Source organism: Silene latifolia, chromosome 10 (genome assembly GCF_048544455.1).
Source record: "Silene latifolia isolate original U9 population chromosome 10, ASM4854445v1, whole genome shotgun sequence".
Classification (NCBI taxonomy): Eukaryota; Viridiplantae; Streptophyta; class Magnoliopsida; order Caryophyllales; family Caryophyllaceae; genus Silene; species Silene latifolia.
In genome coordinates, this window is record NC_133535.1 from 2,184,453 (window position 1) to 2,203,074 (window position 18,622).

The 18,622-nt window shown below is 31.9% G+C and overlaps 1 protein-coding gene across 1 annotated transcript; it reads right to left on the reverse strand.

Annotated features, from left to right (window-relative positions):
• Positions 1-2,953: 2,953 nt before the first annotated feature.
• On the reverse strand, positions 2,954-17,037 carry LOC141604673 (protein DETOXIFICATION 33-like). The gene is made up of 9 exons (XM_074423119.1): positions 16,435-17,037; positions 13,872-14,067; positions 5,358-5,703; positions 4,493-4,579; positions 4,326-4,382; positions 4,008-4,246; positions 3,677-3,795; positions 3,503-3,589; positions 2,954-3,403 (listed from the first exon to the last, which is right to left on the reverse strand). The coding sequence occupies exons 1-9, from the start codon at positions 16,738-16,740 to the stop codon at positions 3,347-3,349; spliced, it is 1,494 nt and encodes a 497-aa protein (XP_074279220.1). The 5' UTR covers positions 16,741-17,037; the 3' UTR covers positions 2,954-3,346.
• Positions 17,038-18,622: the final 1,585 nt, after the last annotated feature.

Here is an 18,622-nt window from a genome sequence, read left to right on the forward strand (position 1 = left end):
TCTTTTGGACTTAATTTCGATTCTAATCGATTGATTCATTTCAATTCGATTCGATTCGATTCGATTCATTTCAATTGATTCGATTGATTCGATTCGATCATTCATTCGATTCGATTCGATTGATTGATTGATTGATTTTTTATTTCAACATTACTATTATTATTCTTATTGATATTCTTATTATTATTATTATTATTTTTATATTAATGTATTTACTATTGTTATTATTATTATTATTATATTATTATTTTTATATTTATTATATTACTATTATATTTATTAATAATTAATTCGTATTGTTTATATTATTATATTTATATATAATACATTTATTATTATTATTATTATTATTATTATATTATATTTATTATTTTATTAATATATTTATTATTATTAATATTATTCATAACATATTTATTATTATTATTATATTTAATATTATTATATTAATAAGTTATTATTTAATATTTATTATTTTATTAATATACTCATTATTAATATTATTAATCACATATTTATTATTATTATTATTATTATTATTATATTTAATATTATTATGTTAATAAGTTATTATATTAGACCTATTATTATTATAATATTATTTATTTTTTAGTTATTATTATTAATATATTATATTATTATTAATAATGTTATCATTTATATTACTAATATATTATTATTATTATTACTTTATTTATTATTATATTAATATTTTATTTTTTATATATCTTATTAGATTATTATTATTAGATTATATTAATATATTATTATTATTATTAATGAATAATATTATAATAATATTTATTATTATTATTGGTGTTATTTTTATTATAATATTTATTATTTTTATTTTTATTAATAATAATAATAATAATAATCTTTTTATTATTATTTCGATTCGATTCGATTCGATTCGATTCGATTCGATTGATTCGATTGATTGATTGATTAGTTCGATTCGATTCGCTCCATTAAGTTCGATTCGATTCGTTCCATTAAGTTCGATTCGATTCGATTCGATAATTTCAAATTGAAAAGAACAGGGCCTTACTGGAGAAATATCAGCAAAATTGTTATGAAGGGAATCGAACCTGGGGCTAGGTAATCAGGATGCACATTGATGTCCTTACTTGTTAGGAATTATTAAGGCTTGGTTTTTTAAACGGAGACGGCATTACCGCATTAACATGAAATGAATTAAGCTGAAAAGAAATAAAATTATGGAATCCCGACTAAATTTAATGAACTATATGCTCAAGTCTTTGAAACAACTAGATTAGCGGTTTATAGATTATACATATGAGGTACTATGTCTTATTGTTTATTGTCTTAGTTTTATTTTTTTGAGTTCTACTTAACATAAAGTTTTTGAACACATTTACTAAAACATTACATTAAAAAAATATAATATTGCTCAAAAACTATATTTATAAACTAGTATAAATCCCGCGCAATTATGCGCGGTATTTTGAGTTTTTTTTTTTAGTGTATTATATTTATCCTTTATAAATTTGCACCTCATAAATATTTAATATTTCACTCCATTGTATTTTGATATATGAAACAAAAAAAATGAAAATGAAAAACTAATCAAAGAGAATTAAGTTAAGTTGTGAGTTGTGAGTTGTTTTTTAATGAATTTGTTTTTATCATCACAAAGCTAATGTAGGTATGTGTCAAGTTATTATCTACCGTGATAATTATTGCATTACTGGAAAATTTAGCAACTTATAGTCTATAGTTTAATAATTAATACCAATTTATTTTATTTTAATGAAAAATCATAATTATGAATTTAATTAAAAGATTAGAATTATAAGAATGTATTCATTGAAAACATAAAAAATTAATGAAGGAAAGTTTTACTTGTTTCCTTATTTAAGTAGATGTTTTTTGGAGGGAAAATTAAGAGAATTTTTATTCTCTTAGTAGCTCGGAAAAAATGTATATGTGCTCAAAAACTACAACGTCTGAGGTACTACCTCAGATGCGCAATCTTTTTTCTCCTAGACTAGTCAGGACTCAGGAGGGTATTATATGAAAGTAAATAAAAAGGTAGATATAAATGTTTTTTTTTTTTTTTTTTTTTTTTTGATGACGAGGAGGTTGGATCCTCCCCGGATACAGGACCCCACCCTGCTAAGGGCCTGTACCATGTGAGTTCTTTCCCGCGGGGATTATTCCCTCTCTGGGCGTCAGGTCCCCAGGAAAGTGTTCATCTAGGGAATTGAACCCAGGACCTCGCAATTCCTCCTTAGGAGGCTTTGAGGTTACCCTGGAATTCCACTAGACTCACACATCTTGGGTGGTAGATATAAATGTTAATTTGCTTAGATTTAAGCAGGAGGATATTATATGCAAATTAATGAAAAAGTGTGCGTTAAAAAGTAAAGTCCGTATTTGGAAAACTAATTACGCTTATATAAACTTAAATCATTTTAACTTAATAACGTAATTTAATACATAACTTTACTTATTTGAACTTCACTAAATATACATTTGCAAATGTTAACCAGCTAGCTAAATTGATGAAGTCGTGAAAGATAGTATACATGACCTATGTTCAAACCTTGTATTGAAAACATCCTGGTGTGGAATCATATTTTGTGTGTTTTTATCAGAATTACATAACCCTTTATTTAATGGGTAATGATATAATAGGGCCAATTTATTTTTTTGTATTTGTTTGACCCAAATTCAACCGTTGTCGACTTGTCGGGCCATATACCAGACTACCACCATATTACACTTCAAACTAAATAGTGTAATATGATAACGTTCCAAATAAAAGGACGAGTAAATGATTAAAATGAGTGTCTTTCATAAGGAAATGACATAACGTCACCTATAATGCCGAATTTCGAGGATAGAGGATTATTCTCTGTATATCAGGTAACAAAAAACACATGAAAATGACAGTGTTTTGTATACATTAAATCACATTTACCACTTACCAGGCAACAAAAAATTTTACATGAACACTTTCATTTCTCAACTTTGCGGCGATTTGTCTGTTTCGCCTTCTCAAATGTTAGCAACTTAAAAAAAGATATAAAACAATGTTACAGACTTACAGTAAACAACCTGGCGAAAAATGTTCATACTCATTTCCGACTGTATGAAAAATTCAGGGCATTCTTGCATTGTCCCTATATGTTCTTGTTCTTGTGTGATGGTTTATTTTGGATGTATTGGTAAGTTTTATGTTAGCAAATTGCAGGAAAGAATAAACTTCAGAGCTTATCAGCAGCGATTTCTGCGTAACATGCTGTAATTTGGCTTTGACAGTCCATGAAATTCATCCTAATGTCGAATACAGGAATTTTTATCCGACAGGATTGCATCATTATTCATCTGCAGCTGATCCTCCCCATTGACGCACCCTACTTTCGGCTTCTGCAGCCTGTAATGATAGACGACATTTCATGTCAGAGAGACGGAAATATTTGGAAAACTCAGTACAGAACCGGAGAGTATCTGAAAATGGTACGGTTAAACTTACTTCTTTCTTCCAGTTAGTTAGCGCGGTGACTGCAATTAGAATAGCCGTCTGCAGACAGATTCCGCCAACCATTCCTCCCCAAACTCCCTGCAACGAAATGTTTTATGAGCCAAAATTCGACAATGATTACATAAATAAACCGACTTTGGTAGAAAGTATGTCGACTAAAGTTACCATGACTCCATAATCGTATGTGAATCCAAGAATTATGCCAGCAGGCAACCCAACAAGATAGTAGCATGCAATATTAATGTACGCGACAAGTGACTGCCATCCCGCTCCAATAGCAACCCCTATATCGAGAAAAAACAGAAATCACAAATCAGAATCGATACAAATAGTAATATTAAAATTATTATTATTATTATTATTAGTTTGGTTCAGTTCAGCTCCAATCAGCTTTAGTTCAGTTCAACTCCATTCAGTTCAGTTCAACTCCATTTAGTTCAGTTCAGTTCAGTTCAGCCAGAAAGAACAGGGCCTTAGTGGCATGTAATGTACTAACCGGATAAAACAGGTTGAAGACTGTTGAGAAGAACCGTGAATGCCAAAACAATTGAGATTCTCGTAGTTTCCTTAGCCACAGCCTCACTGCTGGTGAAAAGAAGAGGGAAAGTGTCTCGAGTTGCAAGCACCAGTAAGAAAACCAAAAATCCTATCGCGACTGATGTTATTGAAACTACCGTTACAGAAATCTTTGCTTGTCGGTAATTCCCAGCTCCTAGCTCATTTGACACTCTCACACTGTCGCGAATAAGAGATTTTAGCTTACGCGGCTTATATATAAGAAGAGAAGTGGATTAAGCCTATATAGACAATTTACCTAATGGCGGCATTGAACCCGATTGCAATCATAGCATCCCATCCTTGTAAGTTCATACTGTAAAATTGTAAATGCAAGAAATTTGTGTCGGAATTAATAATGAAGAAAAGAAACTAAGGGAAAAAATGAAGTACTCAGATATAAAGGGTTGGTAGTAAGTGTATTACCAGATAGAGACGGCATCAACCGGAATCAAAGGATTGGGAAGAACGCCGACAATCACCACCAACATCATCAAGTACCAGAGCTCCAAACTGTACATACATCCCAACATATGCAAACCCTGTTATTATCTTTACAATCGACTCAAGCGACACGACATTTTAGCAGTAAATGCTACTCTCTGAAAACCGCGATTCAGCACTGTCATTGCTCTTGGATATTCTCTCGTGTACCCCTCTTTTCTTGCAAAAAAAACTTTGACATTCAACAACTCTTGGCTACAAGTTCAGAATACGATAAAACTTTTTTTTCAAATTGACCGTCTGTAAGAGGTCTTCAGTTTGAAAAAGAATTCACCGAAATCTCAACTCGTAGTCGGGAATTATGGTCAGTCAAAGTTTATTCGTTAAAAAAACTTTGACCAACCATAACTACCAGTTACGAATTCAAAAATCGGTGAATTTTTTTTTTTCAAATTCAAGGCCAGGGGCGTCTAACACCCCGTGCAACCACGGGCGGAGGAACCGGGCCTCTGCTTTTGAACACCGAATTTATAAGCCTTATTGATTAAATTCAATACAAAAATTGAAGTGTAGTACCCTTTTGCATTCATATTTGAGGCCTTATTTTTTCTCGATGCACCGGGCCTCCATTTGTTTTAAGACTCCCCTATTCAAGGCCTTGACGAGATAATTGGTTTGAAAAAAAAAACTACTGTTTTCTGAACTCGTAACAGAAAATTATCGTCGATCAAAGTGTTTTTTGTTTTGAAAAACGAGGTGTACATCTCAGAAAACGAAAAAATTTAGGGATACACAAGAGAATAAAGCGAAAATAAGAGAGCGAGTAGTTAGGAAGACAAAGAAGTACCATAACATGACAGCAGAGGCAACAGAGAGCTTGACAAAACCCCACAAATCGGCGAAAGCCAACCAGGACAAGCCGCTCCAAGCGCCATCAGACTTGGTGTAGATAATGTAAACAAGCTGAAGGATAACTATAAGCCACCATGAGATGTTGAGCATAACTGCAGCTCCAGCCAAGCCGTAACCAAGCCGCAACATTAACAGCCAACTCAAACCCGTGTGGAGGACCAACACCGCGGCTGATACCCATGCCATTACTAGCACTTTGCCTTGTGATTGTAAGAATTTTTGTATAGGGAAGTGAAATGCATAGGCAAATAGTTGTGGCATCATCCATAATGCAAATTTGCCTGTACACCCAAAATTTGCGAAATTCAGTTAGTCTCCCTTAAGACGGTCTGAAGTTAAGAATAGAATATTTTCACCATTGCATAATAAAAAGTGACTATGTAATGATAAAATGCACAAATATTATCCTACAACTGGTTGTATAAGAGCTATGTACAACCGCATCAAAGTTATCGAGCTCTCACACAAAGTTGTTGAGTTATTTTACAAGTTATTAAGCTATTTTACGAAGTTATCGAGCTTAATAATTATTCTGTTAAGCTCAACAACTTTGTATCATAACTCGATAATTTTGTTAATAGAGCTCGACAACTTTGTAACAAAGCTCTACAACACTAAATAAGTTGTATATACAACCGGTTGTATAATACATTAACTCGATAAAATGTTATAACTTAAATTCACTTTCTAATATTAAACTGATGGTAACTTTTTATCAGTAAATGTTCACATTTTATCGTAAAATAGTCACACTTTATCCATATTAATTTATCATGCATACATTTTGTAGAAAATGTGAAGATAATTACACCAATACAAGTAAAGATGTCTTATTTGTCTCACATCGACGAAAAAGGAAGATAATTAAACAACCACAAATTCTTACAAGAGACGGTTTCACAATAAACTTATCGTTAGACCTCACATATAGTAGCTTGTTATTTTTTCATCCTCTCTTTCTTTTTCTATGTTTAGTTTCTAATGCATTATTTGATATTTCTCACATAATCTTACCATGGGACGATCTATTACGGGACTAATATTAAACATTTTATAAACAGATAAGATACTTCTCTTACTACCAATTGGTTTACACCGGTCAAGTTTATAGTAAAATCTCAACTTATTCACTCAACCCGATATTAATATTGACATATATTACTCCGTATAGTATATATAAAACCGTTCTATAAGAAATCTTTATCGAATAAATCACAGTAAGTGGATTATACATCCGATGTACTACCACCAGTTTATAATTTCTGAGCATTATAATAAAGTTTTTGAGTTTTATTTTAAAAATTATAAATTATGAGTTTTACCATAAATTTTATGAGTTCATTCACTAAAATATTAAGCTTAAAAAATTACAACAAAAACTCAAAAACATTACATACAAACTTAGGCAAATTTGAGTTTTGACGGAAAAAATAAATAAAATCTAACTTATAAATTTTAATAAGCTCAGAAAAAATACACAGTTAAAAAACAAATAAAGTTTGAGAAAATAAGCACAGAAAAAATACATATATGCTCAAAAACATGTAAAATCTGAGGTAATACATCCGATGTATGTTCTTTTTTCTCAATAAATAAGGTAACATACAAAAGTATAGTTGTCCATCATAATCATAATTAGTTATAACGTGGTCAACAAAAGTACATCATGAATGACACCATTTTTTTGAAAGTATCATCAATGACAAAAAAATTTACAACATTATTCTTCTACAAGTTGGCAAGAAACAATACTCCATAAGACCATAATAATACATGAATCACTCCTAATAATAAATTAATTTTAAAAATTGTATAGCAGCCGGAACATGCGCATGATTTAACTGGCAAGCCACATTCAGACGTGTATGTCTACATTTCAACAACCAATGTCAAGGCTAAATCTAGTCCTCCAAATCAGTAACGGAACCAAGATTTAAAATTAGGCCGGATGAAAATTATCGCATTGACGCGCTATTAATTAGTTCATGATATAAAATGGTAGTAGTTTTAAAATTTTTGTAGTTTAGGGGGAGGGAGCGTTTCTGCTAACCCCTTTAGATGAACGACTAATCCGAACCATTTACATTTTCCAAATAAATTAATTCAACTTGTGCATGTATTTTATTAAGTCAACTTATTAAACATGCACACTACTAAGTGTTAATTACGTAGTAATAATTTACTAAATGTTATGAAATATTATAGTATAATATTATATGGATGTCCATATCTTAGAATATTTTAGAGTGTATTATCTTATGGAAACTCTACCCTCATTGTATGTGTATAAATACCCCGTCATAATGGAATAATATACAGTTTTGTCTCTCTCTTCTATTCTCTCTCCCTTCTCTCTATAACTATCATTCCCTTTGTTTCACAACACGTTATCAGCACGAGTCTTAACCGACTGAGCGAAAAGGAATTAATAATCTTAATTTGTCCATATATTATTCATATCTGATAATCAGGAGGTTTAAAGGTATGTTTTTCATCAGACTCATTAATTATTTAATGAAATCTGTTTATTAATGCATGTTTGTCATATAAAAAAAAAAAAAAAAATTAATGCACGTTTTGTATACCTCGAGATAATTTATGTTGAAGGATGAATTTCATTGACACGTTAAAAAGGTAATTCTAATGATGATTACATATTCAAGTTGTTTTTATATTGATCTAGTATTGCATCTTGATCACATGCTCCTCACATATCTTTATTTGAATTTATTTTCCACGGTATTGTATTATCGCATGTTTTCCCTACCGTATTCTCCAATTTGCTGGTTATAATAGCTTTTATGTAATTTTCAACAAGAAGGCATAAACAAATTCACGTTTGGATTCGGAAAGTGGACATATATATTTTTGGATCTGAAGATCCATATATGCCGTTATAATTTTTTTGAAAAAAAAAGACATATATAATATAATTTTGGACCCGAAGTTCCAAATTATTTATTTTATAAAGATGAGCAAATATGTCCATATTATAACTTTGACCTGAAGTTCAAAGTTTTGAAGGTGTATAAAAGTTTTAACACCGTCTCATCAGTACAATATATTCATATGCAAGTGTAAGTGACAAGGAGTCCTTATGTAAATATAAGTGGCCAGAAGTCCACCGAGGTGATTTTATGAACCACAATTGAGTTTAAAGTGGTTTTTATTAAGGGCAAATTTATTTGTGAATTGATTCTTGTTCACCTGAAGTTGAACAATATAATGAATATGAATTTTGATCCATTCTTGGAAGTGAATGTGACATCTCATAAAAACTCTACCGGTAACAGAGATCAGGAACAAGGCATTATGATAAGCCTAATGTTGCGGCCTAAATTGAGCCTAATAATGTGGTATTTTGTGAGCCAAAGAAAAAGGCCTTAATTGAACCTAATGTATGATTTGAGCCTTAATTGAGCCAAATTTTCATTGAAAGAAAATATCTCATGAAAAGTCATGTGAAATTCATATACACTGAAAATTCAATATGAGAATGGAAGAATATTATATACGGGTTCAAATTTTAACAGATATGGTAATAATTATATGAGACATGGATGCTACTTTATCTAATTACTTTTGTCGTTTTCGTTTATGCGTGTATTTGCCAATGCCTTAATACACAACTTGTAATAAAATTTCATAATGGTATAGTTTATAGCACAATTGCTCATAAAAGTATGTGATCATGGCAATATTTACTTTAATTGGCATTTTCATTCGAGTTTGATGGAATTTTAATGCTAGGTTATTAGGTCACAATTTTTCTATTGAATGAACAAAAGGATGTTATTATTACCAACAATCTGGGTTTTTACTATAAAGAATAATTAACGGTCACGATTTCTCATCTCTTTGATTTTGTTTATTAATTCCGTTAAGTTGCTCTACTTATCTTTATTAATGATAATGTGTATACTAGCATGTTAAGCCATTTTTGCAAGTACATGGTAAGATATGCATAGTAACTAGTCTAACTTATTTCATATTCAGTTATTAAGTATTTATTCAATTATTTGATAATAGTATTTAAGTAGTAAGTTGTAATCTGTATTTGTTTGATAGAGAACGTTAATCTTAACCATGATCAGACATTAATAATGTGATCCGTAATATAATTTATTATGTTATTAGTGAATACATAGTCCAATGAAATAGTTATCTAATTGATAAGTATGACTTAATGCAACTTATTTTGAGACATAGATACTACATGTTTTGATAACAAAATGCTTACATTGCCATATTGTATCATTTAAATTTAATATGGGACATTGAGTTTGACACTCCTAATCACGTGAACATCTTTAGTATTTAACTAGGTTTAGTGATTTTTATATGATAATAATAATTTTCATGTTCACTGAAATAATATTGATGAGTCTTGCCTACATGTATGAGACACTTGTTGTGTCCTATGTCACATCATTATGAAAGATTGTCCTGGATTGTGGGCAACTAAGAAAGTGGACATGAAATGATTCAAATGTGACAATAAAGGCCATCCGGGTTCTTATTATACCCGTTTTGATAAACCTAAAGTTTATCCTAAGGAAAATATAAGTGCTGAAACTCTCTCGTGTAAATTTATTAAAGGCAAGACATTATTAAAGGCAAGACATTACACGAAGACTGAGTATATTTGATATTGGAGATCACAGTTTGATTATTATATGGAATCGTTAGTCTCCGAATTGGGCATTGTGATTCAGCACACTTAAAATCCAACTGCATTATATGTTACTCCCCAAAAGATTTTGTTAATGTACAAAAATGCCCATATAAATTCTTATCGGTGATATGAGAAATTAAGGTCTAAGGTGGTTGTGGTTTTTACCACCTTAGGGGGAGAATGATAAGGAAAAGCTGGTAAAAACAAACAAGTAAATTATCCCCAACTGAACCTGAAGTTCAGTGGTTTGTTTTCAATATGAAATACATCAAGTAGAGGTTCATGGAATTAGAAATGACGGTATTCATTTGGTTATGAAGATGTATTATGATACCACTTTTATCACCTTATCAAAATGTGATATGTTACATTAAAATCTATGATTTAATTATAGACAGTTTAGCCCTATATGTGGTATAGCGAGCTATACATTAGTCATAGAAAAATATGTAATGAAAAATTACATTCTTGCCAAATTGAACAATAAAGCACACGTGAAATATAGTGTGAGAGTCATATCGGTTCACATATTTCTAGTAATAAGAAAATGGCAAGTTTGGCAGTTGGTACTCCTATGGAGTAAATAATGTTGGATGTCCCGTAAGGGCATAGATATCTGAATGATAATAGATGGCCTATATAGAAAAGAAATGGTACCAAATATATTCGGATATCACGATTCAAGATCGACAATATCACGAGATGTTGAAATTATATATCGATATATTTAAGGAACCGATATGCATTTGCGCGCGGAATATAATGGACTAGATAATGGGGATCTTATAAATAAGTCCAATTTTATTGTCGACACATAATCAATGATTATGAATGAGCTCATGGACCTGAAGTCCATCCATTGACATGGAGTCAATCGAAATTATGAATATTGGAAAGGAAACTGTATAGTTTGCATTATCGAGTCATTATCATGTGCATATAGAGAGTAAGTTTATCATTGCATATTAGTTTTAATATTTAATTTATTATTATTGCATATTTGTTAGCATATGTCATTTAGAACTTAGTTTCATATCATATGCATGCACATGTTTCATAATATATAATTTTGAATGGATAATGATGGAAAGGAGAAATATATTTTACTCCTATGAGGATAGCTCCCTGTAGGAGCCTCTTATAAATGATCATCAATTTTTAATGGTTGATCAATTGAGTTATTGAAAACTCATGATACATAAACCTCTACTATACGATTGAAAGATATCGTGATTAATTCCAAAATGGAACATCAAAACTCCTATAGAGTTTATTTGAAAAGTTATTGTCTCAACCTGAAGTTTGAGATATTGAATGAGCTTTTTGCTAAGCATGTGAAATTAGTTTATGGTCCAAAAGTATCGTAACGATTAGAATAATGTAGTGAAAATCTACAATGGAAAATGTCAATCCATACATATATGGTTTAGCAAAGAAAATCGCTCAAAGATATTGGATGAATTATTCAATAATGATCGGATTGATTCTCTTGAAGACAATGAATTCAGGAATGAAAGCTACACTCTTTTTCCCTTCGACTAGGTTTTTTTGTCCCAATGGGTTTTTCCTAACAAGGTTTTTAACGAGGTAGCACTATAAGCGCATTATTACGCTATAGTTTAGTCATGTCATCATGATTGATTGAGATGACAAATTGTTTTAGACATATAATGTTATGTCGTTTATTGAGAAGAAGCTACATCACTATTGCGGAAGTATTAATTGAAATGAAAATCCAAGAGTTATTATGAAATAATTATATCCAGACTGTGAGTCTCAAAGAAATATGATATCGAAGCTGTCATGGATTTTTATTGATCGAAGAGTCAAGTTTATTAACCACAATGGGTACTACTTCAACGATCGAGAAGTTATGTCAAACCATGGATCATTTCAAGATTTATCAAGTTATGTAATCATCAGGGGGAGTAGCACGCGGCCAGATTTTTTTTTCCTTATCCATGGTTTTGTCCCACTGGGTTTTCCATGGAAAGGTTTTAATGAGGCAGCTTGTTATGCGTGTTTGAAGACTAGTGTACTCTTTTCCTTCACTAGTGTTTTCCCACGGGGTTTCTCTAGGAAGGTTTTTAACGAGGCATCTTCTTCAGTGATGGACATCCAAGGGGGAGTGTTATGAAATATTATAGTATAATATTATATGGATGTCCATATCTTAGAATATTTTAGAGTGTATTATCTTATGGAAACTCTACCCTCATTGTATGTGTATAAATACCCCGTCATAATGGAATAATATACAGTTTTGTCTCTCTCTTCTATTCTCTCTCCCTTCTCTCTATAACTATCATTCCCTTTGTTTCACAACACTAAATCAAATGTATTAAATATGAACAGATTATTATGTGATTTGATTATGCAATTATGCAGTGGATAAGTATGATTAAAATGATGGTCACCCATGTTCCATAAGTGTTAGTACAATAGTTTAGTACTCGGTCTAATAAATTGATCCGGTCAACAATGGAGCAAGTTTTATGTACGGATTACATAATGCTGATCTTAATGTACCAAAAAAAAAACATAATGTTGATCTTGGGTCGGAAATAGAGCTGATCAAATGGCCCAAGCCCATTGGCCCTACCCGGCCCGGCCCGGTTTTTTGAAGGGCTTGGGCCTTTAGTTTTGGCCCAAAAAAGCCCATGGGCCGGCCTAAAAAGGCCCAAAATATTTTGGGGCCGGGTTTGGGCCAAGCGTTTGGCCCAAATTTTGGCCCGGCCCGGCCCATATTTATTAATAATGAATATTTTTCTAATAAAACCTATTAAAGTAGCGTTAAAGTTATACTCAACTCTTTACAAGCTCAAGTATATTTTTTTAGATTTATAAAACAAAGTATACATAACATAAATCATATCTAAGAATGCATGATTAAGCATTCTAAAGTGGCGATTTTTGTCATTATTTTATTTTAGAGAGCAATTAATATGCATTTCATCATATTTTGTGCAATTTTATACACTATGTCTGTTTTAAAAGTTGTAACTGAAGGTATTACGCTAATTATTTCCTAGGGTAAGTCGTAAATTTTAGGGCCCGAAAAAGCCCATTTAGGCCCAAAAGCCCGCATTAGCCCATAAGGGCCGGGTTTGGACTTGCTAAATAAGCCCACGCATCTGGGCCGGCCCGGCCCGACTCACACAAGTGGGCCGCTTTTATTAGAAGGGCCCGGTCCAAGCCCGCATTGGCCCGGCCCATGATCACCTCTAGTCGGAAACGCATAAAACTCGACTCTCGAGTATTATGTTGAATGACTGTTATTTTATAATATCAGCGGATTATATTCTTGTAAAGTTTGAATTGAATATAACTCGTGTGACAATGTTAAAATTTATGTCGTGAGTACATAAAACTGACTCTCGAGTATTATGTTGAATGACTGTTATTTTATAATATTAGCGGATTATATTCTTGTAAAGTTTGAATTGAATATAACTCGTGTAACAATGTTTAAATTTATGTCGTACGTGAGAACATAAAACTGATTCTTGAGTATTATGTTGAATGATTGTTATTTCATAATATCGGCAGATTATATTCTTGTAAAGTTTGAATTGAATATAACTCGTGTGACAATCTTTAAATTTATGTCGTGAGTACATAAAACTGACCTTCGATTAATATGTTAAATGACTGTAATTTTATAATATCGGTGGATTATATTCTTGTAAAGTTTGAATTGAATAAAACTCGTGTGATAATATTTAAATTTATTGTCGTGAACGAAATTTAAGAAGGAAGAGTGTAAGTACTGACCGGCAGCGTCGGAGATCTCTTTGGTGGTGCCACAATATTGGAGAATGAACGAAGAATACGTATATAAAGGGGTGAGTAAACAGGCGGTGCCGAGCAAAATGACCCATGATCGTTGCATGTATATTCCTAACATCTTATGTTTTCCTGCTCCAAATGCTTGTCCACATAATGTCTCCAATGCACTCCCCATTCCAAGCTGCATTACCAAAAATTAAATTACTTAGCCGAAGGTTAATTTCTCAGGCTTCGTTTGGCCTGATTACAATTTCTCATTGTAGATGGACATTATCCGTCACAAGCTGAAGACGGATAGTGTATCTCTCAAAAAATGCAAATGGATAGTACAAGTGGGTTGTGGGGGGAAATGGATACCCTCACTTACCCTCCCACTTGCATTTTGTATGAGAGTCACTATCCGTCTTCAACTTGTGACAGATAGTGGCCGTCTTCAATAAAATGGGATGTTGTCTGATTTAGTTGTATTGAAGCAGGTTAGAATACAAAAGGAGCAAATTAAAACATTCATTTGTGACATTATTGTCGCAATCTCAAGAATCAAACTCGACACACATTTGATTAAGCTAGATAAACCTTAATCGGTTGATCAACTAGTGATCAAGTTATACAAATTCAAATTAATAACTTAGACATAATTTGATCCCAAATCATGATTCATAAAATCACAATTAACTAACCCATTACTCCAATGCTTTTACTTATTAGCTGTCGATTATGTCGCATGTCCAATATGTATCGTGTATAACATGATACAACACTTCGATACTTTATTGCAACTAGTAAACACATTGCATCGACTTTTGTGATTTGTCAAAAAAAAAAAAAAAAAAAACTTTATTTGTCCAAGGTAAATTCTTGAACCTACAATAATGTTTTTCAATTTACAACTATAGACATGTTTTTCATACCAAAAACAACATAGTCCAATTGTTTTGATCTTTTTAACAAAAAAGGAAGATAGAGAAAAGTGAGAAGTCTTGCATCAAATCAAAATGATTTGAGTAAAAAGGAAATGTCAAACATGTCCAGATAAGCTTCAGTGGGTCCAATAGTACAAGAAATAATCAAGGCTAATTTAATCAAATCATAAAGATTAAAGACTACTTCAAAAATTTGTAAATTGACCTTCCAACCTACATTAAAAATTTTACGGAAAATGAAATTACGACATCAGATCATCAGTACTATCAGTGCTATTAGGACCTCCTTCTCACATAAAATGGAGTATAAATTTGTCAAAATAATGAACTCTATGTAATAACATGTGAGATGGTGATACCGAAACTTGATACTATCTGATGATGTCCTAACATTATCCTAATTTCACATTAATGAATAATATAATTAAGCTTCTAATTACCCCATATAACTGTGAAACACTACTTCCATAGTTCCATGTGATATCTTGACCCAAAAAGCAATATCTCACGGTAATTGAGTATTGACTATTGACTGACCAACATGATGGCTTTTACATGACTCTAAAGACAACCAAGACCAACTATAGCTACAAAATATCTTTAGCTCGTTTCAAGCAAGAAAATCTTAATTAAAGTTCGAAAAATGAGATAACGTTACCTAATAGTAAAACTCAGCCTACAATCATTATATCAAATATTAACAGATAATTCAAAATTTACTCAATTTTCTTAATAGATCACGCGAAAGAAAATTTCCTGGATAACGCTACAGCTAACAGATTATCGACATCAGGACAAATAATTCAAAATTTCAAGTTCAAAATTCAAAATTTTAATGCAGACGGATTCGAACTCAGGTCATGATCAAGTACAATATGTCATAACCTCTATCAATTAAGCTAATTAACATTTGAGGAAAAAAAATGGGTTTTTGAACACAGAAAGACAAAAATTTCTTAGCAGATCACGCAAAAGAATTTTTTTTGGATACGTCACAACTAGCAGATTATCGACATTTGGACAAATAATTCAAAATTCAAGGTTCAAAATTCAAAATTTTAATGCAGATGGATCATGATATGTCATGACTTTATCAACTAAGCTAATTGACGTTTGAAAAAAAAATTATTGCGTTTGTGAACACTAGAAGACAAAATTTTCTTAGCATATCAAGCGAAAGAAAATTTTCTGGATACGCCACAACTACCAGATTATCGACATTAGGACAAATAATTCAAAATTCAAAATTTTAATGCAGATGGGTCATGATATGTCATGACTTTATCAACTAAGCTAATTGACATTTAAAAAAAAATTGGGTTTGTCAACGCAGAAAGACAAAATTTTCTTAGCAGATCACGCGAAAGAAAATTTTCTGGATACGTCACAACTTGCAGATTATCGACATTAGGACAAATAATTCAAAATTTTAATGCAGATGGGTCATGATATGTTATGACTTTATCAACTAAGCTAATTAACATTTAAAAAAAAAAATATTGGGTTTGTGAACACTAGAAGACAAAATTTTCTTAGCAGATCAAGCGAAAGAAAATTTTCTGGATACGTCAGAGCTAGCAGATTATCGACATTAGGAAAAATAAGTAAAAGAATTGGAGTAATACCATAACACCAAAGGCAAGGCCAGCAATGACAGAGTTTTCCATAGAAACAGCAGCAAGCTCAAGCTCACCAATTTGACCAGCAAAAGTTTGAGTAAGTGCACCCATTGAGTATTGACTTATAGCAGTAAATATAGCCGGACCGGCGATATGCCATAGTTTCTTAGACTCGTGGTGGAATGCACTGATTGGGCCTCGACTATCAGCTTCTTTTAAAGATAATTGTTGTCTAAGGATTTTCTTTTGTTTTTCTTCGTCTCGTGTCATTAAAGGGACACCATCTTCTTCTTTTTCTGTATGTAACATCATTGTATTGTATTGTATTGTATTATCGAGATTGTAGATTGTCGAAAATATTGAAGATTTCTTGGGTAGTTGTATGTATGTTTGATTTTATGTTGTATATATGGAGTTGTGTAGTAGAGGAAGGGTGGTAGGAGAGGAGTTTACGTTTACTTGGTCATTTTAATATAATATAATATTTTTTTTGGTTTTAATAAAATATTATGTTTGTGTGTGTTTTATTGTTGATAATAATTGAGAAATGATGAGGGTGTTTCGTTAGAGGAGCAGGTGGGAGATTAAGGTCTTTGTTTGGATGTTTATGGTTGTTCATGTGGGATTGAGGGGAATCTAGTTTATATGAAAAAAAAAATGGTAGGGATAGTTTATACTTTATAAGACCATTCTTACAGAGAAGCTAATCGAGATGCTGACCGGCTCGACTCCTAGTCTTCTACTGCTTTATGTTCCAGCCTTCGGGAATATGTTTTAGGTGTTTCTTTTTCTCGTATTGTTGCTAGTTAATTTCGAGGATTCGCCTCTTATATACCAAAAAAGAAAGGTTTTGGTCCATATCACCATAGATTGTGCTACCGAAACTCGATAATGCATGTCAATGTATTGTCATATACTTTAGCACGGTTTTTAGAGTATTAACTAGGAGTACGTATCCTCTATCAACAGGTGATGCAGTTTCCTTAAGATACTGAAAGCATTTTATATAAAGACTTTTTCCTCAATTTATTTTTTTTCATTCACAAGAGTCAAAAATCAGAACTAGAAACACGTGTTTAAACAGTTGTGGAGTCAGGATTTGCATTTAGAAGGATATTTCAACGAAAGCAAACGAGTAATACTGTAATAGTAAAGGCAAATTCTTAAAATGCTCAAATGAGTGCCTTGCTAATACAAACAATTGACTTCGATATATTTCGACGAAAGTTTAAATATTTCATGAATTTAATATACCAATAAAAGCCAAACTAAGAAGCTTTGAAAGTAAAGGTACATAGGTAGAGAATAAAGGTTGTTTGTAATGCTTTGGTCTTGATAATAATAGAGCAAACACGGTGCTCCACAACCACCACCCGCTACTCATCTATGCAAGTTTTTATTAGAACTTTAGAAGAAATATTAAGATATTTAATAATAATAATAATAAATTAATTAAAGCTTTTTGGCAGAAATAATTATTATTGGTAGGTGTTGAATGTTCATACTTGATAAACAACCAACCAATAGAAACTGTTTGTTTACAAGTCCACGCTTCACATGTGAAAGTGATGTTTGTGTTCTATTTGTGACGGGTCAAACATTATCCATATGAATAAGTAAGACAAAAATAGAGTGCATAGGGAGTTATAAAGGACTTGTTGTTATCTACTCTAGTGGATTTATTAGACCCGTCACCAGCTTGTGAAGTTGTGACGGATATTGACCATCACGAATGAGAATTTGTGTAGGAACTATAAGTTGATGTACAAAACTACAAATTACGAGTATGTGTTATGACTAAACGTTGTAACGTACTGGCCAAGTGGGGTTCGCAATGTAAAGCCATTTCAATCAGCACAAATTCTTGTTTGTGACGGCACATATCCGTCACTCTTGAGTGACGGATACCATTTTACCTCACAAAGTACCCACTTTTTCTCTCTCTGCAACACTATTCATGTGGTCCCCTTTCTCCACTAACCCATTTTGTTATCATTTTAACTCACAAAATATCCGCCACAAATGGTAACCCGTCACAAGGGAGACCAATTGTTCAATCAGAGCTCGAAAATGAGCCGCCTTTGTCCACGATGCGACACCACAAGACTATAGGAATGGAGGAGCTTAATTATGTTGGTGAGGGATTTGATTCTGGATAGTTGTTTAAGTAAATATCAGTGAACAAATTATCATG

Coding starts and splice junctions, on each gene's coding strand:
- LOC141604673 (XM_074423119.1), bottom strand. CDS start 16,740: ATGATGTTACATACAGAAAAAGAAGAAGATGGTGTCCCTTTAATGACA. Junction 3,590..3,676: donor CATACGATTATGGAGTCATG/GTAACTTTAGTC, acceptor ATTTCGTTGCAG/GGAGTTTGGGGAGGAATGGT. Junction 3,404..3,502: donor TAACTAACTGGAAGAAAGAA/GTAAGTTTAACC, acceptor CTATCATTACAG/GCTGCAGAAGCCGAAAGTAG.